Source organism: Talpa europaea, assembly GCF_964194135.1.
Source record: "Talpa europaea genome assembly, chromosome: 8".
NCBI lineage: Eukaryota > Metazoa > Chordata > Mammalia > Eulipotyphla > Talpidae > Talpa > Talpa europaea.
In genome coordinates this window covers 88,762,770-88,790,682 of record NC_140075.1, presented here as the reverse complement: position 1 = coordinate 88,790,682, position 27,913 = coordinate 88,762,770, and the positions used below count along the sequence as shown (strand labels likewise).

Here is a 27,913-nt window from a genome sequence, read left to right as displayed (position 1 = left end):
AGTCTGTTTAAGTCAAAAAACAAAACATTAAGATATACTCTTATTCCCATGTATAACAGCAGGTTACTAATATACTTCATTTCTCTATTTACTAGAACACTTCTGAGGTGGGTTTCCTTTTTTTTTTTTTTTTTTGGCATTTTATATTCAGTGTCCATTGGCTCCTTCTGAGAGTATCCGTGAAGGTTCAGTAAATTTTGCAGTGAACAAGTAAAAAAGTGCTGGTGTGGGTACCAAAGCCAAAAGTGGTAAATCTTGCTCGAGTTTATCCACTCTGGTAATGGAGATTATTCCATAGGCATGGAGTAGCCAGTGGCTAAAGAGAACAATAAGTCTCTTCTTTCTGACCAGAAGATCATAGCAGTTCTATACCATTTTAGGAAAGGAAGAAAAGATAAACATAGATTATTGTAATGAATCAGATTATTTGTTACATTTTAATTTAAAGTAGTCTCTTTTCACACAGAATTACAACCTCAGAATCACAGCTAAAAAGAACCTAATATTCACTCATTTTGGCCACTATACAGCTAAGCCAGGTTTCCTCCAGTCACCAGAGCACTCAGCAGCAGCTGAGTCTATAGGAAGTACAGACACCCACTTCCTTAATCCATTATTACTGGAGCCTGGATAATTACAAGGAAGCAGAAGTCACAGGTGATTACTGAATTCCTTTTAATCTGTTCTCCAATATGCAGAAATGGAAAGGACCAAATTATAAAAAGTAGTATCTAAATGTGTAATAAAAAACCAAGTGTAATTTGCAATAGGTTAACTACCCACTACCTCTTGTAAATGCCTCATCAATTCAATTAGAGCTAGACTGTCTCTTCCTGATTCAGGTCTCCATTTCTGATTCATGTGTAGCATCCTAACTGACATACAGAACATTTTACATGGGAGAAATTCACAGGAGCAGAGCAACAAGTAAGTTTGAAGTTATTTTATGTATCCAGAGTAGTTATCGATAATTTAAAAAACTTTATTTTATGCAATTTCACCCCTCAACTCTTTCTTCAAAACTGAAAAAAATAGCAAAATCCAATCTGCTCATCTTCTTTGAAGTATGTTACATTGTTGATAAATGATTACAGAGAAAAATGGGGATAGTATAAAAATTAAAACATTGGGAAAAATACTGTAAAAATAGTCTGGGTTTATCCCCTACTAAAAGTCATTAGGATTTTTGTCCTCTCACTCTTTCACTAATATAATAGAAAAGGACCGTTAATAGTAAGCACTCCAAAATAGTTAACAACTTACTTTCTTTGGGTTGAACTTTTTATGTTAAAAATATTGAGAAAGCACTTAACTGTCATGAGCAGTAAAAGTCAACATAGACACTAGATTAGCAAACATAGGAGGAAAAAAAAATCCTAAGGCACTTTACACTTTTCTTTGGAGTTTAGCCTCAAACGAAAGTTCTTTCTAACACTAGCCTTCCATTGAAGTACTAAAATGTTAGAGGCACAGAAAGAGTATTTCTACCCCCTAAAACATACAGTATTAAAAACCAGCATTACCTCAATAAAGTTTTTTTAAAGTATATTTCAAAATGAACATATCACAACTAATATAACTTAATGTTATTTCTAAATCACCAAAATATTCTAGATATTAGAGGGCAAAATAAGTATCTACAACTGTGAAAATAAAATTGGGGACAAAATAGATGGATATGAAAATTACAAAGGACAGTGTTGATACTGTAAAAGTACAAGCTTAATTCTCTCAAAATAGTGTTAATCTGAATATTTTAATTATTATTCCTATGTGGGTAAAAAATGTAAGACGACTTTTCTCCAACATGCTGGACAGTTGAGCCCAACTAATTCATTAATTTCCTAAGAAAATAGTCCTGTATCCAACCTTTCATAAATTTAATGTCACTAAAAGCTAAGTGACTTCATTTAGCCACGGGTTACTAAAACAATCACTAGTACCATATTATAACACTACTATTCAATTCTCAAAATTATTATAAAAAATCTTTAACAAAGGAAAAAATATTTCCTACCTCTATTTCAGAAGCCGACATGTACACAGCCAGAGTAACCAAAGACAATACTAATATAATGTAGGGGAAGGCATAATCTGAAAAGCAAACATTGGTGTTATATTGAAAATTACACAAGTTTTCTGAATGAAACAAAAAAATTCAAACAGTAGAATTTCCCACAGTCAAAAACTTTCTCAGTCAGTTCTATGAGAGACTTTAGTTCTAATACCTTAAGGAAGGGCTGGCAAATGTTTTGTAAAGGGCCTGACAGTCAATTGCTTAAAGGCTTTGTGGCCCATACAGTCTCTGCCTCAGTCACGCAACTCCACAAATGAAGTGAGAATACTAGGCAAACACATAAATAAAATGAGCACATCTATGTTCCAATAAAACTTTAGGGACAATAAAAAGTGAATTTTATATAATTTTCATATGTCAAAAAATACTATTTTCTGATTTTCTCCCCAACCATTTGAAAATGTGAACCCATACTTGACCCAGCTTTAATAGACCCCCTGCTTATGACATTCATTGAATATAAAGAATTAACCTTTTTCCTGCAGCTAGAATATCCATGTACCAAACTTGGGAGAAATGAGAAAAACACTCAAATAATTTTCTGATCCAAATGGGGAACTTTGGTTAAGAAAAGTAATCAGCTTTAAGTATTATTTAGGAAAGTTCATACATCATAGGATAAATGGATCATTCAGCTCTTACTTTCTAGAAATGTCTACTTCAAAGAGTGTAGTAATATTTTTTTTAAGATTTATTTATTTATTTATACAAGCACTGGGATATAGGCCAGAGGCTAGAGAGGGTAAGAGAATTCACCAGAGACAGAGCAGGGAGCAGAACAGGCAGAAGCACCGAAATACACTGCTGAGGGGAGCAGCGGATGAGGCAGGAGAAGTCTGTGGCACCATTTGGGATTCTCGCTGGCCAGGATCAAACCCATGGACAACCTCACAGTGCTGCACTCAACCTGCTGTGCCACTGGGGAGGCCCAAGTATAGTAATATTTTAAAAAAAACTTTTTCTTACAGAGTACCCACACCTTTCTCTTAAAATGTTTTACATTCACACACTAAACCTGAGAACAAATATCTCAGACTTCCATACTCCCTTGCTATGAACTCAATGCTTGTGTTCTCCCATAACTTCATGTTAAAATCATAACCTCCAATGTGATGATATATGGAGGTGATTAGGTCATGAGGACAAAGTCCACATGAATAGCAGCAAGATCCTAGCAAGCTCTCTCACCTTCTGCTCTGGGAATACCATGTATCAACTAAGCAGGCCCTTGCTAGACCCCAAATCTGCTGGTGTCTTGTAAACCACCCAGTCTATGGTATTATTACAGCAGACTAAACTAAGACACCCCTACAAATCAATTTTTTTTTCAGTATCATTAAAGTGAGTTGATATGATGCCCTCTGTGATTAATTTCAGCAGACTGCATAAGCTGACGTTTCGTGAGGATGAGTAATAACTCCTTGATCCTCTATGAATTTGTTCTGAGTGGAGTTAGTAACAAAATGATCTAAAGACCTTAAGGGTAGAAAGGCATTTTCCGGGCCTCCCTGGTGGCACAAGGGGTTAAGCACAGCACTATGAAGCACCGAGTTAGATCCCCCACCCCAGGCAGGAAACTACGCACAAGGCGCACATGGCGCAATAGACCTCTCCTGTCTTGCCCGCTGCTCCCCTCAGCAGTGTGTTTCAGTCAGTCTACCTGTTCTGTGTCTCTGGTGAATCCTCTCCCCTCACACCCTGCACTTCTGGCCTGTATCCCAGTTCTTGTATGCATCAATAAATAAGTCTTTAGAGGGAAAAGAAAAAGCATTTTTCAGTTTCCTCCATTTCATAACCAAGACAACTGCATATAATAACACTACCTACAGGGCCTCCCCGGTGGCGCAGCGGTTGAGCGCTGGGTTGCGAAGCTGCCCGCAGCCTCTGCGGCACCGGTTCGATCCCCGGCTGCTCCTTGGCCACCGGAGGAGGGTCCCACATGGTGCGCAGACCTCTCCTGCCGCCCGCTGCTCCCCTCAGCAGTGTACTTTGGTCCTTCTGCCTGCTCTGCTCCCCGCTCTGGCTCTGGTGAATTCTCTCACCCTCCCGCGCTTCTGACTGTACCCAGTGCATGTATAAACAAACAAACAAAACAAATAAATAATAAAAGTATGCCTCTATTAAAAAAAAAAAAAATAACACTACCTACAGTCCAGACATAAGGATTTTTGAAAGCTGACAATTCTTAATCTTTCCAGCCTAGACAGCCCTCCCTAGTTTTAGACTAGCATAAATACCTGTACTCTTGGATATTCCGTGAATACCTAAAACTGAACTGACCAACCTATTTGCTGTTTCTAATATTCATTTCCTAGTTAATAAGTCAGTAAATTACGTTATCATCTTATTCCTATTCCTCAATCCCTGTAATTTGTTACCTGGCTTATTAACCCTTTGCACTCCACTGTCCCCTCTCAGGGGACATCGGAATTCTAGCATATCACTCGGATGTCCCCTCTGAGGGGACATTGCAATTTATTAGTTTTATCTTGAAATGGCACAAGAAATTAAATCAAAATATCATAAAATGGTTCGGAGTGTAAAGGGTTAATTAGCTACCTACATCTTCAAGATAGTCCATTTCCAGAGCTTCTCTGCTTTGGGTCAGTTAGGCTTGGTTTATTACTATAATAATCTCATAATTGCTACTCCAGGTTCTCATCTTCAGGGCAATCCATCTACTACACTGCTACCAAGTTATGTTCCTAAAACATAAAGCTGATTATGTCACTCTTCTGCCTCAGATCCCTTTCAGTATAGGTCTCTACTCCCCAGAGCAAGAACAGCAATGTCAAACGCTTATAAAAACCAGCCAGACAGGTAAAAAACGGGTTGACCAAATCCAAGAAAACAGGGGAATGACAGGAGATAGAAAAACTAGATTTTCAAGTACCATGCAAGACAAATGAAGCAATACACCTAAGATTACACCAGAACATAAGGGAATAACATACTAGTCTCCAATTACCTTTCCCTTGGCCTTACCCTCAACTTTGCCCTTACATTGAACCAAAGTCATTATCAAGCTACATTACTTGCATGGTGTTGTTGAATTTTGACAGTATCTTTAGGCCAGAAGGCTTGCCCTCTGCAGCCTGGCAGGCTTCATTTAAAAGATGGTACAAATATCCTTGCATTGTTCAATGGCCCATATTCAAACAAACACCATACATACTATGTTCTCTCAACTATTTATAGCTTATTATATGTGTCTTAACGTCTTTTTAATTCTTTTGCATTGCAGTTCAACCTAAATGGTTACTGATTAATGGATATATTAAAATAAAGAGTATATTGAGGGTTTTTTTTTAACTGTACCCAAAATGTTTTCATAAACGAATTTGGAAATTTAAGGCCTAACTTAATGGAAAACAGTACATAATATCATGAAAAATTTCTATATACTATATGCAAAAACTAGTTTTTGTTTTAAAATTTATGTTTAGGCTTTTAAAATCTTCCTATTTAGATTAAAAGCTGCAAATACAAGGTAGTCTATAAATAGAAATCAGTTCTCATTAGCTGCCACTGATTTCTTGAAAATTCCATTTCATTCCAAGAAAGCTGTAATTCATAAAAATAAGACTAGGGCCTCCCTGGTGGCCTAGGGATTAAGTCTCAGAGCTATTACCACTATGGCCTGAGTTTGATCCCTGGCCAGGAAGCTAACCCACATATGGTGCAGCAGACCTCTCCTGTCTCACCTGCTGCGCCCCTTAGCAGTGTGTTTCAGTAAATCTGCCTGTTTTGCTCCCCACTTAGTCTCTGGTGAATCCTCTCACCCTCCCCCAACCCACACACATACACCTTTGGCTTACACCCCAGTTCTTCTATGCAAAAAAAAAAAAAAAAAAAAAGACTTTTAGCAAATATATATATAAGGGCTTACTTTCAAGGACTGAAAAACTATTTTAAAAAGTTCTAAAATTATACTAAAAAAACACATGTAATGATAACTGTATTTTACCCACTTTATCCCATAAACTTACATAAAAGGCCTCCACCAACTGCCTGAAGTACGGTTAAAATTGGGAAGAAGTAAAGAGCAGCATAAATACTTTTAAATCGATCAGACTTCCCTAACCCACAGGCAATCTTCTTTACCAGAAGAGGTCGGAGCAGCATCATTAATACCAAGCAGAATGCATAGTAGATAAATACAATGGTGTACCTATAAAATAAGAAATTTGAACATTAAAAATATGCTTTAAAGTAACTATCATTGATCATCTTTAAATCAAAGCTACTAAAAGGTCTAAAAAGTATGTTAGGTTTATTGAGTATTCAGACTAGAGGAGGATTGGTCAAGACTCACACACACTAACAGGAAGGACATGCTGGTACTTTTCCAGGAGGAAGTTTGGAAACGGGTATCAAAAATCCTAAAAATGTTCATGCCCTTCAATCAGCAAGTTTAGTTGCTGAAATTTATCAAAGCAAACCAATCTGGGATACACAATAAACTTTGTCCACAATAATAATATCATAATGATATGATCACATAATAAAATAGAAGTCTAAACAAACACTTACAGTGGGTAGACAGCTTCATGAGTACAGTGCACTGTGGTGATGTAATCTGGACTTGGGTTGTAAAGCATTGTGTACCAATCAGAAAGCATCAGTACGCGACATGAATGGATATAGAGAACACCAACTGGATCACTCACAAGTAAGGTGATAATAGCTGCCATACTGCATTCAAATAATGCTGTGATGTGCTGGAAAAGTGCACTGGAACTAGCAAAACAAAGGAAGCATAATTACCACAGATTTCAATAAATGGCTTTAAATAAAACCTGTATGCTTCAAGGTGCAAATTCTAAAAAGAAATTTTAACTGAAACTAAAAAAATCTTCTAAATTGGCAAAAGCCAACTAGATACAAAGACAGAGAAGACTTCAACCTAGTTTACTAGAAAAGGACACTCATCCCAAGTAACACTGGCACTTCTGCCAGGTAGTTTCAGAGATAACTGGTCTGCCTTTAGGTTCTCAGTTTCCTTCTGTGGTCCTTTTATCTCTCCCTGACACAACAGACCATGACAATAGTTCTGAATAGTTCATGCATTCTTCTACCTCTTCAGTGGTACTGGTTTCAGTGGGGACCTTTCCAATGCCCCATAAACTTTACAGTTACTTTGCCAAGTACCACAATATAAATCCACCACAGATTAGTTACTTTGGTGTTAGTTACCCCACACTATTTATGATGCTAGAAATGGAATACAGGAAGGTAAATGAGTTTGTATACTGATCTCACAGTCACCCTCTTTACTAAGCTCTTATTATTTCTAATGTCTAGTCTTCAAAGTTTCTGGGTTCTTAAGCAATGTTTCTGTCATCTATCACTGCACAGCAAACTATACCAAAACTTAGCAGCTTGACTATTTCTATTTTGTGGTTTGACTGGGCTCCTCTACTGAGTCTGTCCTGCACCCTAGTTTTTGATTTGGGAGGCACTTATCCAGGCACTGCAGTATTCAACAGGACTAAGGCTCTGGGCTGTGAGCACAATGTGAGACTATTGACCGGAGCACCATGTGGCTTCTGTGTTGTCTTTGGTGTTCCACAGTTTAATTGTAATGAGTGTAAGTGGCAATCTCTTTTAATTTATTCTGCTTGGAATGTGTTTTACTTTGCAAAGAAACAATCTGGTACATCTGTTTATCGTACTTCTGTAAAATCTGAAGCCAGCAGGAATTATAAATTAACTATAAATACCTGATGGGGAAGCCATGGATTGGTTTTTCTTTCAGTGATTCTTGTAACTGGACTGTCCCTTTGTCCCTTGCAGGAACCTGGAAGTGATTCCTACACAGTAGAAAATGGTTCCTTTTGCATAAGACTTTGGCCTGGATAACTCCCACACTCACTCAGTGTGGATCTCATATCCTTGTGCCTGAGCTGATATGCTTCAATAGCTACTCCTGACAAGAAATGTTTTATGCTGCCCTGCTGGCAAGCTGTGTTCCTGAGTAGACTGGGGCTTAGGCTACAGAGCCTGAACATTTCATTGAATCTGGGAGGGCTCCCTGTGGATATTACAGAAACATATTGCAACTTCTCATGCCATGTTTCCTGTCTCATATTTCATGTTTTCTTTTCTCTGTGTTGTACTGTTCTTTCTTTACATTTTTTTCTAACTCATGAAATCTATTTTTAGTTGTTTATCTGATGACTTTTTTTTTATTTTAGCAAATATGAATTTTCACTTCTAGGAAGTTCCTTTTTTTTCCTGATCATATCTCTTATTCATTCATCTTAATCTCTTATTGAGTGGAGATTGTGTGAGTGCATCCTTTATATCTTTAAAATTTATATAAGTAGCAGTTATATATTCTATAGCTGAACACCCATTATCTTTGGTCCTTTGGGAACACATATAAACTGTTGTGTAATTGTTGTGTTTATCAACTCTCAGTCATGCTTATTTTTATTTGGTAATCAAGGATTATGAGCTCTTTAACAGATCATAATGTGCAAGTGTCTTGTGGGTCAGGAAATTGAGAACAGGAAAGCTTTTCAGGAAAGAGAATTTGCTTCTTTCACCAAAACTCATCAACCACCATTTTCCTGGGCTTCCACAGCAATCTGAGGTAGTGTTCAGTGCTGGGTGCCCAAGATTCAGAATCCAGACTGCAATGCTGCTACATCTCAAGCAACTCTCCATCCCTAATGCCTACTTTGTTACTCTGGCCTACGGTGAAGGTAGAGTTGTTTGTTTTCTGAAAGAGAAGAAATCTAGATCTCCACTACCTCCAGAGAGATGAACAATATCTTAATTAGTGTGTCTTTTTCAGATATTGTTTCCTGAAGGAGGGTCAAATTAGAAGGACAAATTAGCCCATGCTGTTTGAAACAGAACTCCTGTAGCATTTTATACAGATGGAAACACTGAATACATAAACATACATTCATATTATGTAATCTGATCTTTTGCCTCCTTTTAGAATTTGTATTTTGTAGATACAAAATGCCAACCTCATCATTTCTTGCCATTACTTTATTAAAACATATGTCACCTATCAGGTAAACTGCCTCTTCAGATACAGCTCTGAGGTTATCACCATGTTTTATGAATATTCCCTCAGACTCTCCCAGCCCCAACTCTCTCCATATTCTAGCCTCATTTAATCCCTATTACCTCAGCCCTCATTTCTTTATTATATTGTGTAATTTTCTGCCTTATACTTCTGCACATCTTATTCCTGATGTTTGACACTTTTTTAATTCTATCAAAAACTACTCATTTTTCAAACTCCAACTTAGTTTTTTTCTTCTGTGAGAAGGCAAAATTAGCTTCTTCATGCCAGTATTAAAACTCTGTACATGTCTTCTATTTTTATTTGGTAATCATGGATTATGAAGTCTTTGCCTCATGCCTCTACTATAGAACCTCACACATAGTGTGAGGATTTGTCTACTCATCCATCAATTGTGAGTATCCATATTTTAGTTCTCTCTGAATTACAGCACCTGGAACACTGCAAATATCCCTAAAGATGACTGAGTAAATATACTGAAAAGTATAAATTACATAAAAGTAAATTACATATGAAGAAAGCTATAAATTACATAAAAGTAAATTACATATGAAGTAAAGCCTCTGGCCATATTGCATAAAATTATGCAATTTCTACCTGTTTCTGACCTGGCTTTAAAGAAAAACAAATTTAACAATAAGCTCTAGGGAAAGCAAAGATACCAGAAATGAAACTCATGACTAATATTAGTCTACCCCATACAATACTGGGTGATATCATGCCGAGGGGGACAGCACTGATTCTGTATATGTATCTGTATATATACAGAGTTGGATCTGCATATACATCTATCAGTAGGTGTAACTTAAACTAAAATCTGAAGGACAAACAGCAGCAAGGTAGAAAGTTCCACTCAGAGAAGAGAGGATTTAAGGTAGAGAAGAGTTTAGTGAAAGGACCTGACGCAAGAAATATTCTGAGTTAAAGAGGCCCTGTAAGACAGTATGATGACTGCATGTATAAAGGTAGAATGTGGCTCCTTGTTTCCCACAGAATAAAGTTCACATCCTTACGAAGGACCGTCATATTCTGGCCTCAGTCTACCTTTCCTGCACTCCTTTTGTTACCTTTCGTTTATATGCAATCCATACCTGGACCACCCAGACTACTTCCATTCCCACTCAACAGACAACTCTCACCTGCATGCTGTTCTCTTTTGCGTAAAATTTTCTTTTTGTTTAAAAAGTCTCTTGGATCCCAACCAGCACAACTGATCTGTTTCATTCTTTGTAATCCCCGAGCACTGTGTTTATAACTCTTCTATACACATATTGTTTATATACGTTTAAGACTGACTTACATTGTAATTAGTTGTGTATACATTTGTCATTTCTGCAAGATTATGACTATAAACCACATTGGTTAATTTTTTATGTCCTACCCTGAAGCATGCGCTACCATTAAGTTTTCTTGTCACACTCAAAATAAAAAGCAAAAATAAATTAACTACTTTTAACACAATAGAAGAAGTATACTTGTTGATAAGTTCTCAATGATAATTACGTCACCAACAGTCCAGCGAGACACAGTCATAGAAAATGCTAACCTCTTTTTCCCCGAGTACCATTCAATGAAGAACCAATGTAAAACAAGAGGAAGCATAGCCATAAATCCAAGATAGAGCCAATCATAAAGTTCTGGATACTCTGTGCAAGGCTGACAATATTTCTGTGCATTTGTTCTCTGTCCTCTTGGACACACCTAAATATAAAATAAACAGTATTTCCATTGCTTATGTACACACATTATTTGAGAACATTAACACCTCCCAATTATTCTATAAGACACCAGTTCAAATGTCTGTTTACAGGTGCATCTTTTAGAAATAAAAAAGGAAACCTAAGTAAAACAAAAAGAAATCTACAACATATTTTTCTATAACTGTAGAATGCTCTTAAAGAATTCCTTTTACTAAACTACTAAAATAATTAACATTAAATGAAAAACCTACTTATTAACACTATAAAAATAAATGCAGAGAAACATTCAAGTTATAATGTCAATTTTCTTGGATGTCCAAGTCATTGTAATATAGCAATAAAAACTAATTATGAACTTGTAAGATGTTTTTAAAAAATAACAATCAAAAAAAGATTACAATCAATACAACAAACTATTAATGCCTCCCTATTTTCTTATACATTAATGAGAGTGAGGGAAAAAAGTATTATACATGTGAAATGATCTCAAAAGCAAAAAGATTTTGCAAATGAAATAACAAAGAAACTTAAAGACTTACCCCACACTCTCCATATATTTCAGTTGAGCCATTTTTAGATAACAGGGTCTTCCCACAATAAAGTCCAAGGCATGCTGGTTGAATATCGACCGCTTTTTAAAAACAAATGTCAGTATGGTCACATCTTTTATGGTATTAAATAATACAATAGCTGAAGCACTAGCATAAACATTTTAACACAGTTCAATGAAAAAGGTTACATATTAGACAAAAGGCTTGATACATTTAGTTTAAAATTTAAGTTTCTCCTTTTACACTGTGACAGCCGCAGATTTACACTGGAATCTTGTTAATATGCTTCTTAAGATTAAGATCCTCAACCAGTAGAGCGGGACTAGCCCCAGAACTCAGCCTATCCTGGTAGACACCAACGGCTCTAGCTACTCACTCTTGATCAGCTAACCTCAACCTCTGAATTTCCATTTTCTAAAATTAAAGACTAATAGAGAATGGCCACCTTTTATTTTGCCCAATCAGGACATTACGTGAACACACACACACACACACACACAATCTATTATCACTTACAATCTATTACCACTTTCATTCATAACAGAATACATTATAATGCCAGAAAAGCAGAAAGGACATAATTTTAAAAGGGGCAGTTTTTAACTTTAAGTTCACCGCTATGAAAAGCTTGCCACATTTCATGAAGCTGTCAAGGCTGTGACCAGTAATCAGGAAACACTCTCTCAGAATCAAGCCCCTAATCTCAAGGCTTGGCGAAAATTTAAATGCAGCTGTTCTTTACCATGACTGCCTTTAACTTCAACAAAACAAGTCATTAAAGGAGGGTTTTTTGTTGTTGTTGTTGTTGTTTTCAGTGGCATCTAGTTGATTGATTCCTTCAAAAAACATATACTGAGCATTGGATTCCACTGGTTAGGAACCGCTATAGGGCAATCATTTCCCAAATTCTTCATGATTCACAATCTAGATCGCCTGGCCCACAATGCCCTTTCACTTTTCAGTGAGCAAAAATTTTTTTTATTACTTTCCCTTTGTGCTGCTGAGGAAAAACAGAAATAGCCCTGTAGGGTAAATGATAATCAGGCTTTTCTGCCCTCCTGCCATTAGGATTGATGATGGATCTGCGGTCCTGAATGCATGCCTGATGGGGGGCACCTGGAGTAGGGTGTGGGCATATGTAGATATGGGATTCAGCTGGGCTGAGAGAGCTTATAAGGGTGGCGACACGGGACGCCAGCAGTACCACGAGAGCAGCAGAGAACACTACCACCAGAGGACGCTGGAGAGCCCAGACAGAGTGAAGACTTGCTGGGAGGCCTCCCAGCCTCCCAGCACCCCTGCCTGCTGTGTACCTGGTAAATCCCAATAAAAGCCTGCAAAAGCCACTGAGGGCTCCAGGACTCCCCCTCTACTCCATCTGCTCGGATCATAGAGATCCTGCCCTGTGACCATTCCCGCCCAGTCTCAAATATGCTCCCTCTACCTGATTTCTGGCCTATTTGTAAATCCATGGGCGTCTTTCCTTAATGTGGCGCGCACTTAAACCAGCTGTATTCACAGTGTACTACCTCAGTAAGTGAAAAAGAATTGTTTCAGATTTTTTGAGAAGGCAGAAGTTAAAAGAATTGAGAGCTACCCCACGGGCTCTGCATCCAGTAGAGGCTTAGTAAGAACACAGGCCAATGCAAGTGAAGTTTCTCAAAACCCAAGGCCTGCAAACCACTGTGGGGAACGGAAGGCAAAAGCCAAGTAACCCTAAGAACAGCCTGACCCCCAGTCACTCTCCCTCTCGCCGCCTCCGGTGCCCGCAAGCCCCGGTCGCAAGCGCGCTCTGGGGCGGGGCCTCGCCCGTCCGCGGGCCCCGCACCCCGGGAGGCCGGCGCCCCCGCCCGCAGGGGGCCGCGACGAGCCCCCGCGTCCCGACCGGCTTTCCGCGCTTCCCAACGCGCACGTCCAGCAAAGCCGCTGAGGCGACATCTGGAAGACGACAAAGGCCTCCCCGTTCCCGGGGCGCGCGAGCGCGCCCCCCGCAGGGCGTCCGCAGCCGGGACCCGCCGCCGCGGGAGGAGCCCCGCGCCCCGCCCGACGGTAAGCGGGGCAGGGCCCAGGACGCGGCGCTACCCGCAGGGCCGAGCCCGGAGCCCGCAGCGTGGGGCGGAGGCGGAGGCCGGGACCGAGACCAGCGCCGCCCGGGGTCCCGGCGACACTCACCCATCGGCCGCGGCAGGCGCGCCCGGAGGCGCTCGGGCTGGGCTCGGGCCGACGCCGCCTCCGCGCCCGGACATCCGGGCCCCCGCCGCGCCAGCGGCCCCGCCTCCTGGTAACCCGGCAACCGCCAGAAACCCCGCCCCCGAGCTTCCCGGTGACGCCTCCGAAGCGCCGCCCGCCCGGCTGCGGCGCGTCCCGCCTCCCGCGCGCGGCGCGAGTGTGGACGCCGGGACGGAAGCTCGCCCGGGGCCCGGAGGCCGCGTCAACATCCACTGCCCGTGCGGGCTGGTGGCCGCCTTCGTGGAGTGCGAGGGCGGCCGCAATCGCGGCCTGGTGCGTTTGTTTCGCGCTGGTCACAGGTAACGCGGGACCCTCCCCGCCCCGGCGGGGCTCAGACCGGGACTCAACTAACTGCACTGCTGGTCTCGGGGCTGGAATCCGTGCACCGCAATAACTCGCCCCTGATCTTTTGCAATTAATTAAAAGCTAAGTCTAAATCACTGCAACTGCCAGCATTTATGATAGTAAATTTGAATCAAAGTATTTATTTTACATGTGGTTGATTTTTTTTTTTTTGGTAATTTACAGTTTAAAATCCATCATCCTGAAAGCGAAGGTCTTGCCTTTTTGTATGGAATTTTATTTAAACAGATGGAAAAAATGCCTATAGTGAAGAACCAACCACCAATATTTGTGTTTTTGCTTATGAGCAGGTATTGACATTGTGATGTTTGCCACAACAGCCAGCCATTATGAACCTAGAGCACCGTGAACACTCTTCATTTATTCTGAGACAGATGGACATGGCGTGCAAACCTCTCCTGCCTCGACCGCTGCTCCCCTCAGCAGTGTATTTCCATCCGTCTGCCTGTTCTGTACCCTGCTCTCTCTCTCTCTGGTGAATCCTCTCACCCTCCCGCACATCTCATCTGTACCCCAGTTCTTGTGTAAGTAAATAAATCTTTTTTTAAAAAGTGTAAAAGCCATTCTTATAAAGTTCACAGCTGTATAGAAACAGGGAGTGGGCAGAGCTGATTTGAGGGGCTGAGGTTGCCAGCGCCTGCTCTCGCTGTCATGGTTGGTGCATCAGAAAAATCACCAACTCTGGCTTCACACAATCTGGGTTCCAACCCACAATGCAGGCTTCAGCCTGGAGTCTCCTCCTATGCAGGGCAGGCCGTGGGGGGCCAGGCTTCTACTCTGCCTGGGTCTCACTCCCCCTCCACACTCCAGAGGGGTCTTCAAGCAGCTCAGCAGCATCCTGAGCCCCAGTTTCCTCAACCATGATGCCCTACAGAACTGTGAACTAGCACACAAAGGCAAAGGGACTGTGTCCCAGGGGTGCTTGCTTTCCTGGGTCTCTAGGCTGTGGTGCTGGGGTGGGATCTGGCTGTGCTCTTCTGCCCACTGTACTTGTTCTGGGATCTGAGGTTTGGCCACTTAAAATCAAAGAGTAGCGTTGGCCTGGGCCCCTCAGTCCATGTAGGACAGCCAAATAGTCGCTGAACACCAACTCCTCTCAGAAAAGGAGGCTTTAATAGCATGAACATAGAGAAAACTGGAGAAATCTTACCGATGCTGTGAAAAACCAATGTTGAGCACCATATGATGGGGTTTTTGGAGTTGCAGGATCCTTGGGTTCACTCTGGGAAAGCTTTCATCAGAGCTCCCCTTAAGCGGCACGCAGCGAGTTCCCCAGGCAAGTTTCTCCATGAGACGGAGATGTTAGTTATATTTAAAGAACAGGTTTATTAGGGAAAGGAAAAGGGACAGGTTTGCTGAGAGAGGCCTGCATGGTTGCAGGCAGGCGGCCTTGAGAAGAGCTGCTTCTGCTGAGGGAGGTCAGTGAAGAGAAGTTTTGGCATGGTTCAGGTCCCTGGCAAGCAGGAGGCTGCTGCCTTGCAGAGGGAGAGCATTGGTGAGAAGAGGCACCTGCATAGGCACATGTGGGCAGTGGGAGTACTGCCCCGAACCAGTGCAGAGACCGCCCTGATATAGTCCTTTTCTCTTTGGGACCCTGCCCTGAGCTAGGTCTCTCCATTCCAATGACAGCACCATCTCTCATAAAGCTCAGGTCGTGCTCAGCATCATCATGAGACCTGGGGATCATTTCAGATCATGTTCATGGGCCTCCCAGGGGCCCTGGGGGGGAGGGGTGGTACAAATGGAGATCTCCACCTCTGGCCAGTCCCTGCAGGATGAGTTCCACCCGTGCCGGCCAGGAGCAGCCCACAGGGCGCAGCAGACCTACTGGGTGTTCCATGTGCTCCCCTCAGCCATGGATTTCAGTCCATCCACCAGTTCTGCTCCCTACTCTGTCTCTGGGGAATCCTCTCACAGCCCCACACCTTTGACCTGTACCCCAGTTCTTGTGTGCATAAAGAAATAAATCTAAAAAAAATAAAGGAGGAAACATGTAGCTAACAAAGTGTTTTATTATGAATGTGAGGTTTTGGGTTGAGCTGCTGGAGCGGATCTGATGCAGTTACAAGTCACCAGTATCTTCAGGGAGGAATGAACAAGTCGGTCTCCCCCATCTCCTGCAGTTCCCCCTTTGTTTGACAGGCATGTCTTCTCCCATTCCAAGGAGCTGAGAAAAAGTCAGTGTCTGTTTTTGCATAACTTCCATAGGGATTTAGTATGCTTAAAACAAAAACAATGGGAGGTGAGTGTCATTGTGTGGCTTTGAGAGGCGTTCTTCCAAGAAACTGATCAGCAGCCATGAGGGAAATAAAGAAAGAAATAAAGAAATGCACAGACATGAAATCCAAAGCATAAGAGTCAAGCAGAAAAGACCCCCACGGGGCCTCCCTGGGGGCGCAGGAGTTAAAGAAAGCGCCATCAAGCTCTTGCCAGCCGCTGCAGTAAGAGGTGGATCCCCCACCCGCCAGGAGCAGCGCATAAGGGCATAAGGGGGCAGCAGACCTCTCAGGTCTCACTCGCTGCTCCCCTCACCAGGGTATTTCAGTAGATCCACCAGTTCTGACCGCCACTCTTTCTGGTGCATCCTCTACTGCTGGAGACCAGCTCCAGCTAGGAGTCGTGTCAGGGATCTCAGAAAGGAGAGGACGGCGTCAGTGACAGTTTTTTCGGAGGGCTGAGGGGAAGTGGAGCGAGGTAGGAGTGAAGCAGACACAGAACACCTTCTTTGGTGCAAGTATCTCCTACTGAGGGTCTCAGCGGTTCTTTATTTATACCTTAAGGCGAGCAGTGGGATTACATCAGTGTAAGCATTGAGGCAGAACGGAGACAATCAATACATATTTTCTCGTGAACATGTAAAGACTCCCTAGGTCTCACACCTAAAGGGCATTTCTCTGGTAACCTTAAGAACAATTAGTTTCCTAGGTACAGCTCATTTGCTAACATGATCAATCATATAAGACAGCACAACATTTGGCAACAATTAAGCATTCGATTAAACTTTCCCAGTTTCAGAGTGGGCGTAAAATTCCTATTTTATATTCTATTACTAAAATCAACCTATCTCCTTAGCTCTCAATTAACTTGGCTAATTTATTGATTACTTCAAAGTGGTCTAAAACAACTCATCAAATCTATGTAAGTTCTACTGAAGTCTAACTCTTAACTAGAAATTCCTAACTTCCCCACAGCCTGCGAACTATTGGCCTCTTGCATACACGGGGAAATGTACTGCTGCGGCAAGCATGCACCCCCTGTGTTAGGCTATGGTTTCCAAGCACAGCTGGTTCAGGGCAGCTTGTTCTCCATAGTTCTCAGGGCCGGAACATTTCTTTCCTAGCTAACCTTTAGCATTTTGTACTTTCTTTGATACTGATTCAAGTGTAAGAATAATAAATCAATTAATGTCTAGGTCCGAACTGGGTTTTCACCTGTCAATTAATAACTAACTTCTGCATTAACCAAGAACAAAGAGAGCATTAGCAGGCGTTGCCATGGAGACTCCTTAGGTCAGATCTTCTTGGGAAGTGCAATAACTCCCCTCTTCTGGGAAGTACAACTTTCCCTCTTCGAGGGAGCACAGGAACTACCCGCTTCTCGGGAGTCTCCCCCAATGCCCGGACCATGTCAAGAGACAGCATGGGAGGCGCAGCCTGCCGCACTCTACACCACCACCTCCCTCTGGTCTATACCCCAGTGCTTGTATACACAATTAATAACTCTTGGGGGAAAAAAAAGAAAAGCTCCCGCCCCCCCCCCCACACACACCCCACAGTGCAGGCAGGGGCACACACTAAACCCATCATGGCTGTGAAAAGGAGGATCTTGTCAGGAACAGTTGCCAGAGAAAAGCCGCTCAGAGGGAAGCAGATGCTCTCACCCAGGGGGAGCGGGCGTTGACGGTTGAAATGGGCGGGGGGATTGGATTCCACATGGGAACCGAGATGATTTATTTTGGGGGGCGACGTGCTGGGCCCCTGGAATATTTTGGTGAAATGCAAAATGGAGGCCTGTGATGCGAACCCGCGGAGTGCTGGTGTGAGGTTAACTCGGCGGCGAGGCGGGTTCCGAGAGTGACATGGGAACCCCTGAGCTGCTGGGAAAGTCTCCCGCGCGTTTGCAGCCACCGGAGGGTCACTTAGTTTTCCAGCGTCTCTCCCGAAACACACAAGGCGCTGCGATCCTTTGCTGGGCGGCCCGGATCCAGGGAGGGGCCCCATCCAGGGCGGCCAAGATCCGGGGCGCGCACGGTGGGGGCGCTCAGGGCCAGAGCGGGGGTCTGTGGCGTCCAGGCAGCCACTCCTGCTCGGGCGCCGGGGCCTGTGCGGCATCACCCCGGCCCTGGGCGCGGGAGGCGCGGGGGCGGGCGAGGGCACACCTGGGCGCCGGATCGCAGCATATAAGGAGGCGTCTCCGCGGCCGGGCGGGCTCGGCCCCCAGCGAGAGCCGCAGCGAGAGAGGACGCGCCGCGGCCGGGACAGGAGGAGACCCCGCGGGAACGCCGGGGAGAGCCCAGAGAGAGTCCAGATCCCCCGGGCGCTGGGGGGACCCGCCAGTCCTTCAGCCCCCCATCTCAGCCCCGCACCCCCGGCCCCTCGGCCCCCGGCCCGGCCGCGCCGCGCCCGCCCAGAGAGCGCGGAGAGTCTGGGGTCACCGCGGACGGGAGCCTCCCCCGGGCTGGGCCTCCTGCCCGCCCTGCCCCGGGCGCCCGGCTGCGCTGTCGGGGAGAACGCGAAAGGCCCGCGCCAGCCCCCGGAGCCCTCCGGCGCCGACGGGAACGCGGCCCCCGAAGTCCTGGGGCGGGAGCGGGGCGGAGGGTGGGGTGCGGGGCGCGCTCCTCTCTGCGGCCCCCGACCCGGCGCCGCGGGGGGACTGTGGCGCGGCGGGGGCCGCCCGCGGACCTGGGCCCCGCTCAGAGCAGGTCTGGGGTGAGCGTCCCTCGAAGCTCTGCCATGGGGGGAGGACGAGCCTGGAGGCGCCGCGGACCCCCTGGAGGCAGACGCGGCCCGGGAGCTGCCACAGAGGACCTGGAGGGGCGGGGGGCGAGCTGCTGGCGGGGACCCGCCCAGGACCCCGAGCCGAGGCGGACGCAGCGGCGGGGGAGCAGGAGCCCGACGCCCCATCCGCTCGCCCGGCGCTGACCCGGCCCCCGCCACGGACGGCGCGGACTCCCGAGCACGCCAGAGGCTGGGGGCCGGGGCGGGGGCGCCTTCTCCGTGGTGCCCTGGGAGGGGGAGCGCGGGGATCCTGTGCGCCCCCGGAGAGGAGAGTCGGGGGTGGCCTTACGCGGCCTGGGGGGAGGTTCTCCGCAGCAGGCGGGAGAGTCTCACAAAGCCGCCCAGACGCGCCAAAAACGGGCGCCGAGGTCAGGAGCCCCGAACGCGTGGGACGCAGCTGCGGATGCTCTCGGAGCCGCGGAGCCTCCTCACGGCACCCGTGGGCGAGGCCCGGCGGCTGGAGAGTGAGGGTGGGGGTGAGGGCCCTAGGACCTCAGGGGCGGCTGGGGCCCTGGCCCGTGGGGGAGCCCACGGCGGGGAGGGAACCAGAGCGGCCCCGCGGGGAGCGCGCTCTCCCTAGACGGGCAGTGCCCAGCCGCAAGGGGCTGGCCTGAGCGCGGGCCCGCCTGGCAGGGGCTGAGGAGGTCACCGGCAGTCCGACCTTGTCCAAGCTGGGGGAGAAGGAGGTCGAACTTCAGGCAGCCTCAGCCCAGCCTGGGGGCTGAGGACGTCGATCTGCAGGCCATCCCAGCCCAGCCCGGGGCCTGAGGAGGTCCAGCTGCAGGCAGGCCGAACCCAGCCTGGGGGCTGAGGAGGTCGACCTGCAAGCCTGCCCAACCCAGCCTGGTGGTTGAGGAAGTCGACCTGCAGGCCGGCCCCAGACCACCTGGAGGCTGAGGAGGTCCACCTTCAGGCCAGCCCCAGCCCAGCCTGGGGGCTAAGGAGTTGGAACTGCAGGCCGGCCGGAACCCAGCCTGGTCGCTGAGGAGGTAGTGTTACAGGGCAGGGAGAGGGGCAGCCCAAACCCCGCAAACCTGCCTATTCTATATAGGGTTCTGCCATCCGCTGCATTAACACAAAACATGAAACTTTAATGGGAAGGAACTTTAATACAATTAGGAAACAATACAGGAAAGGCAAAGAATCTGGTTTCTATATCAAGCACCCAAAGTTACCCGTCCCCTCGTGGGTAAAACTCCATCCAAATGGGACTGGCCCAGAGCAAGGCCCCAAAGCCTGCCACAAGTCTAAAGCATCTTCCAGTGGGGACCCACAGAAAAGGGTCAGAAACAACCAGACAAGCCCGGAAGGAAAAGAGCAAAATCAACATCAAGATAAAAGCTGCCATGGTCACCTCCCCACGGGTCTCACCCACATCTGTGTCACCCAGTCCATTACCAAAAGACAAGCGCAGTTTCTTCACGTGTCTCTAGGCTCCATGTGCCTCCTCCAGGTCTCCTTCTGGCTCCATCCTGCTTCCTTCCTCAGTCTCCTCTGCAGCTTCTTCTCTCCCTGCTCAGCTCCACCCTCCCTTGGGTGGGGCAAGAAACATGGAACCTCCCCCTTTCCTGGAGACCACCCTGTTACAGTAGAACTGCAGGCCGGCCCCTGCCCAGACTGGGGACTGAGGAGGTGGAACTGCAGGCCAGCCCAGCCCAGCCTGGGGGCTTCCAAGGTCCAGCTGCAGGCCGGCTGCAACCCAACCTGGTTGCTGAGGAGGTCGACCTGCAGTCCGGCCCAAGACAGCCTGGGGGCTGAGGAGGGTGAACTGCAGGCCAGCCCTAGCCCACCGGAGGCTGTGGATGTCCACCTTCAGGCAGGCCCCAGCCCAGCCTGGGGGCTTACGAGGTCTAACTGGAGGCCGGCACAGGCCCACCTGGAGGCTGAGGAGGTCCACCAGCAGTCCAGCCCCAGCCCAGCCTGGGTCCTGAGGAGGTGGAAGCGCAGGCCAGCCCAAGCGCAGCCAGAGTACTGAGGAGGTGGAACAGCAGGCCGGCCTCTGCTCAGACTGGGGGCTGAGGAGGTGGAACTGCAGGCCAGCCCAACCAAGCCTGGGGATGGAGGAGTTCTACCTGCAGGCCGACCCCAGCCTAGCCTGGGGGCTTATGAGGTCAACCTACAGGCCATCCCCATCCCAGCCTTGGGGCTGAGGAGGTGGAACTATAGGCCAGTGCCAGCCAGCCGGGGGGCTGAAGAGTCATATGTGTAGGCCGACCCCAGACCGCCTGGGGGCTGAGGAGGTTGAACTGCAGGCCTGACCCAGCCAGGCTGGGGTTGAGGAGGTCCACCAGCAGTCCGGCCCCAGCCCACCCAGGGGGCTGAGGAGGTCGACCTGCAGGCCGGTCAAAGACAGCCTGGGGAATGAGGAGGTCTACCTACAGGCCTAACCCAGCCTACCTAGAGCCTGAGGAGGTCAACCTTCAGGCCTGGCCCAGCCCAGCATGGGAGGGGGGGGCCTGAGGAGGTCAACCAGCAGGCGGGCCCCAGCACAGCCTGGGTGCTAAGGAAGTCACCTGCAGTCTGGCCCAAGACAGCCTGGGGGTTGAGGAGGTTGACCTGCAGGTCGGCACCAGACAGCCTGGGGGCTGAGGAGGTCAACCGACAGGCAATCTCCTGAACCCCCAGGCTGGGTTGAGCAGGCCTGAAGGTGGTTCTCCTCAGCATCCAGGTGGGCTGGGGCCGGCCTGCAGGTCGACCTCGTAAGCCCCAAGGCTGGGCTGGGGCCAGCCTGCAGGTGGACCTCCTCAGTCCCCAAGCTGGGCAGGGGCTGGCCTGCAATTCCACCCCCTTAGCCCCCAAGCGGGGTTGGAGATGGCCTGCAGGTCAAACTCCTCAGCCCCAAGGCTGGCTGGGGCCGGCCTGCAGGTCAACCTCCTTCTCTCCCAGCTTGGGCAGGGCCGGACTGCAGGTCGACCTCCTCAGCCCCCAGGCTGGGTTGGGGCTGGCCTGAAGGTGGACCTGCCCAGGCTCCCGGTGGGCTGGGGCCGGCCTGCAGATCGACCTCCTCAACCCCCAAGCTGGGCAGGGGCTGGGATGCAATTCCATCTCCTTAGCCCCCAGGAGGGGCTGGAGCTGGCCTGCAGGTCGACCTCCTCAGCCAACAGGTGGGCTGGGTTTGGCCTGCAGGTCAACCTCGTAAACACCCAGCCTGGGCTGAGTCCAGTCTGCAGGTGGACCTCCTCAGCCCCCAGGCTGGGCTTTGGCGGTCTCCAGGTCCACCTCCTCAACTCCCTGGCTGGGTTGAGCAGGCCTGCAGGTTGACCTCCTCAGGCCCCAGGCTGTCTGTGGCCGGCCTGCAGGTCGACCTCAGTCCCCAGGTTTTCTGGGGCCGGCCTGCAAGTTCCCTGTTAGCTGAGGCGGGATAGGCGGCTGACCGGAAGTGGAGCGGTGGAAGCTGGGAGCGCTGTCCCTTGTGGAGAGGGCCTGTGGGCCTACGGAGGAGTTGCCTGGGGGCAAAGCACAGGCGGGTGCAGTGCCCGCGGCCATGTGGTGAGGCAGGGAAATGCGGCCTTGCGGGGAATCATGAGGAGGCGCAGGGGCGGGCGAGGCCTGGCGGGCGGTTGGGACGCCCCTTCTCTCACTTGGGGGGGCAGCGAGTTTGGGGGGGCCCTCTGTGGCTGCGGGTCAGTGTTCCCCGGCGTGTGTTTAATGCACAGGGATACGATCTGCTGTTTTAATGGCTGCAGAAATTTTATGTTCATAGTATTTTCAGAGATGTGGGCTATTCGCCTCCGTTTCTGTTTGATTTTCTGAACTTTCGCCGCAGCAGGACGTGCAGGGGCGCCCTGGTGAGCATCCTGGGGCTTTCCAGCTTGTCTCCAGGCCCTGGAGCGCCGCCCCTGCAGCCCCTCCCCTGCATCTGCAGCCCCGCCCCTGCTCCTGCAGCCCCGCCCCTGCATCTGCAGCCCCTCCCCTGCTTCTACAGCCCGCCTTGCACCTGCAGCCCTGGCCCTGCTCCTGCAGCCCCGCCTCCCCCCTGCATCCCCGCCCCTGCTCCTGAAGCCCCTCCCCACCCCAACACTGGCTCCTGCCTCCCCAGTGGCCGGGCTTGCATTGGCACTTGCTTCTCCGGACTTGGGGTGAAGTCCTTGCCTGCGGGAACCCGGTTTCTTCAGGAACCACCCCAGAGCGCAGGGAAGGTGAGGACATCTCCCTGACCGTGGCTGACTGCAGAGTGGTGAGTCAGGGGACCCAGTGCTGGGCGGGCTGGCTGTGGAGAGCTCTGTGCGGGTCATTTTGGGTCCTGGAGGTACATGGGGGTCAGGACATTCCTTAGTGTGACTCTGTGGGTGCCCTGCGCCCCCGAATGAAAGCGTGTCCCCTGTGTTTGCTCCCAGCTCCTCCCTGCTGCACTGATCAACCCCCGATGGGTTATCTGGGCTCTGTTCTGTTCCATTGATCTGTGTGTTTTATTTCTGTGGACTTAGAATATAATTTGGGGAATGTATTGTAAACTTTTCTGGGGCTAACATCCCCCTCCCCATGCCAGGTCTAGCAGGCAGGAGGGCAGAGTCAAGTCCTAGTCTCCAGGGGTGCAGGTTCTGACCCAGTGGGTTGTGTGGTGCCTGGGGCTCTGCATTTCTCACCAGGTCTGAGATGCTGCCTGTGCTGGGCCTGGGCCCACATCTGGGGGCCAAGGCGTCACTACCTGTAGTGCAGGTGATGTGGCCATTCAGAGCCTTGAAGGGGTTTTGACCCTGGAAACTGTCTCATGAGGCGACTTTACAATAACCCTTGAATAGAATCCAGGTTTTCCTGAGCCTTGAGTGACCAGGAGCCACACGGTCTGCCATACTCTGGCTACAAGTCTTTTGTTTTCTAAAATGGGTTATTACTAACCGATTCGGTGTACTGAAAGCAGTGGCCCTCTCTGCATCACTGATGGACCAACCTGAGAAACGCCGCAGCAGTGACAGCTGGGCGCCGTCACCCATCGGGGTGGAAAGTTTCTTCATGGGGAGCATGTGAGATGCTGAAGGGCCCTTTTCTAAGCTCTTGAGATCTTTTCTGTATAGATGGTGCTAAGAGGATTCCTCCTATTTCAGGGATTGTGTAAACTACAACGACTCATGTGAGAACTGGACATTTTGGAGATAATCCACTTTACCCCTTTTTTTTTAAAGCGTTTGTTTATTTTTTCATAGAAGAGCTGGGGTGCAGGCCAAAGGTGTGGGAGGGTGAGAGGATTCACCAGAGACAGAGTAGGGAGTAGAACAGGCGGATCAACCGAGATACACTGCTGAGAGGAGGCAGGCGAGAAAGGAAAGGTCTGCTGCATCGTGTGGGTAGCTCCCTGGCTAGGCTTGAACTCAGACCGTTGTGGTGACAGCGCTGAGATTTAACCCCTAGGCCACTGGGCGGGGGGGAGACTGCACTTTACCTTTTAATGTGTTAAACTGATGTTACCTCCTTCCTTTTCAATCCCTCTGTTATGCTCGCTTTGGAGAGAAGTTGAATTTCTCTGGAAAGGAGAAAGGAATCAGCATTTATTGAGCACCTGCTGGAGCAACAAGTTCATTGCTTTAGGTGCATGATCTCCATTAATGACGCTATAGAGATATTATTCCTACCCTGTAGGTGTGGACCCTGAGGTCCAAAAGGGATCAGTGACTTCTCTGAGATCAAAAAATAAGCACAAGGGCCAGATCTATTTGGACTCCCAAATCTTTGTGTTTTGTACTGAACCGGAGGTTTTAAAATGAGGGTAAATTGTAACCCTCTTGGAGGCCAGGGGGAGAGAAGGCGTGTGGGCGCCCCCACCCATCCTCAGAACAGGTCCTTGGGTGCTCCATAAGGAAGGAGCTTCGGCCTAAAACAAAACAGAACAAAACTTTCACGTTTCATTGCACCACGTGAAGATGCTGTCGTTAATATTGAACGTGAATGACTTAATAGTGTTAGAATGGCTCTAATCCCAAACATGATTGCCACTGGTAAGGGACTGCAGTTAAAAATAGCCTTTTTCCAACAATTCCCACACAGCAGGCTTAATTGCTGCACCTACCAGAGAAAATTCCTGGAGATCTAGAACAATTGGTGAGGAGGGGATGCCTCAGTAGTGCCTGCAACATTGTTCAGGATGAGACCCCCTGTAGGAGCATTTATTTATTTATATTGTCTTAGGATCTTCCCTTTCCTTAAAGACCATCTCTTTTTTTCTTCTTTTTTTTTTTTCTTAAGATTTATTTATTTATTTGTACAAGAACTGGGCTATAGGCCAGATGCGCGGGAGTGTGAGAGGAGTCACCAGAGACAGAGCGGGGAGCAGAGCAGGCAGATTAACTGATATACACTGCTGAGGGGAGCAGTGGGGGAGACAGGAGAGGTCTGCCGCGCCATGTGGGCATCTCTGTGGCCGGTGGGGATCGCACCAGCACTGCAGAGGCTGCAGACAGCTTCGCAGTGCTGCACTCAACCGCCTGCACCACCAGGGAGGACCTTTTCTTACATAGTTGTTCATTTTTGTCTAGTTATTGGTTTCTCCCCTCAGGGGTGGTCCCCATAGTTCTCCCACCACCATAGCACCCATGACCCATCACCTTGTGCTCTGCTGTCCCCTCTATTCAGCCCCCTCCCTCCCCTGCTGAATGCCTGCTGAATGCCTCAGGTCTTGGTCAGCCTGCTAGGGTTGTCTTTTTCTTTACTGTTTGTTCTGTTTCTCTATATTTCACATGCAAGTGAAACCATCTGATATTTATCTTTCTCCTGCCTTGTTGTGGCTAGCATCATCCCTTCCAGCTCCATCCATATCACCACAAGCGGCATGAATTTGTTTTTTTTTTTTTTTTGATTGCAGAGTAACAGTCCGTGGTGTAATTATACCACAACATTTTGATCCATTCATCTATTTTCTGGCTTTTGAGTTGTTGCCATGTCATGGCTACTGTAAATAGTGCTGCAATAAACACAGGAGTTCAGGTTTCCTGTTTTGTTTTGTTTTGTTTTTTTCATCCCTTAGGGAGATTCCTCGGAGTGAACGCTGGATCATGTGTAGACCCGTTTTCAGTGTTCTGTGGAACCTCCACACAGCTGCCCATAGTGGCTGGACCAGTTGGCACTCCCACCAGCGGCATCAGAGGCTCCTTTTTCTCCGCTGCTTCTCCAGCATTTGTTGTTGCCAGTTTTTCTTGTTTAGTGTGGTGCATTCTCACTGGAGTGAGGTGGTAGCTCATTGTCGTTTTGATTTGGATTTCCCTGATATTAGTGATGGTGAACGTTTTTTATATGCCTGTTGGTCATTTGCATTTCTTCTTTGCAGAAGTGTCTTTTTACCTCTGCCCATTTTTTGGACTGGGTTGTTTGTTTTTGTTGAGTCGTGTAAGCTCTTTGTAGATCTTTGACATCAGTCCCTCAGCTGTCATGCGGTGTGCCGATATTTTCCCCCATTCGGCGGGTGTCTCTGTGTTGACCATCTCTTGCTGTAGCCCTGTAACAGGGTGGTCCCCAGGAAAGGGGGAGGTTCCCTGCCCCACCCAAGGGAGGGTGGAGCTGAGTAGGAAGAAGAGAAGCAGCAGAAGAGACTGAGGAAGGAAGCAGGATGGAGCCAGGAGACCTGGAGGAGGCACATGGAGCCTAGAGACACGTGAAGAAGCTGCGCTTGTCTTTTGGTCGTGGACGGGGTGACACAGATGTGGGTGAGACCCGTGGGGAGGTGACAATGGCAGCTTTTATCTTGATGTTGATTTTGCTCTTTTCCTTCCGGGCTTGTCTGGTTGTTTCTGACCCTTTTCTGTGGGTCCCCACTGGAAGATGCTTTAGACTTGCGGCAGGCTTTGGGGCCTTGCTCTGGGCCATTCCCATATGGATGGAGTTTTACCCACGAGGGGACGGGTAACTTTGGGTGCTTCATTTAGAAACTAGACTCTTTGCCTTACCTGTATTGTTTCCTAGTTTTATTAAAGTTCCTTCCCATTAAAGTCTCATATGTTTTGTGTTGATGCGGCGGATGGCAGAACCCTACATAGAATAGACAGGTTTGCGGGGTTTGGGCTGCCCCTCTCCCTGTCCTATAATAGCCCCACTGTCTACATTCTCTCTGGTTTCCTTCCTTGCTTCTGGAGAAGAAACCTCAGACGTTTCTAAGGATCGTGTCATTGAGTGTTGGCCTGTGTTACCTTCTGTGTATTCTATGCTGCCAGGTTCACATGCAAGTCTTTCATCCACTTGAGTTGGTTTGTGTATGGTGTGAGGTAGTGGTCTAGTTTCATTCTTTTGAATGTTGCAATCCAGTTTCCCCAGCACCATTTATGGAAGAGGCTATTCTTGTTCCAATGTATATTCTTTGCTCCCGTGTCATAGGTTAGTTCACCATTGTTCTCTGTGTCTGTTTTTGTTCCAATACTGTTTTCATTTCATAGATTTGTAGTATTCTTTGATGTCTGGGAGTGTAATACCTTGTGGGTCTGCTGCTCCTAAGCGGATTGTTTGGCCACCATTTTGTCACCTATAGTTCTAAGCAAGGTCAAGATGGCCTGGTCAGTTAGGTGCAGAGCCCAACCCTTCAAGGTGCTCTTTCAGATCAAACAAGAGCACAAAGCTTAATCATGCTGGGAAGGCTATGCATCATGAGGTATGACCCGGAATGCCCAGAGGTGGGGAGGCGGCTGAGGACCAATGCATAACAAAGGACCCCAGAAGCCTTGATGATAAGATTAGAACCATGGCTGGGGATTAGGGTTTGACCTCAATGACAATACCAAGTCATCAAACTGATGAGAAGTGCCTGAAGGGCAGACTCATAATCCCCGATCTTCTATATTCTTCCCCTTTCTTTAATCTCCTATCCCTTAATCTCCTTCCCCTTTCCTTTTGCTCCTCACCCTTACTTGACCAATGCTGTGAATCAATAAAAAGGCCAGGATCTTGTGCTTCAGCAGCATCCTGCATTATGTAGCCTGCTCCATGACTCCCGTTTCTTTATCAGTGTGGTGTTGCCTGATGCAAAAATACCT

At 47.8% G+C, this 27,913-nt stretch overlaps 1 protein-coding gene across 1 annotated transcript; it reads right to left on the bottom strand.

Moving 5' to 3' along the window:
- Nucleotides 1-122: 122 nt before the first annotated feature.
- Nucleotides 123-10,745, bottom strand: LOC311175822 (JNK1/MAPK8-associated membrane protein-like). Its single transcript, XM_084240955.1, has 5 exons — nucleotides 10,669-10,745; nucleotides 6,611-6,817; nucleotides 6,067-6,248; nucleotides 2,018-2,094; nucleotides 123-366 (listed from the first exon to the last, which is right to left on the bottom strand). Exons 1-5 carry the CDS (start codon nucleotides 10,728-10,730, stop codon nucleotides 148-150), a joined length of 747 nt encoding a protein of 248 aa, XP_084097081.1. The 5' UTR covers nucleotides 10,731-10,745; the 3' UTR covers nucleotides 123-147.
- Between the last annotated feature and the right edge of the window lie 17,168 nt (nucleotides 10,746-27,913).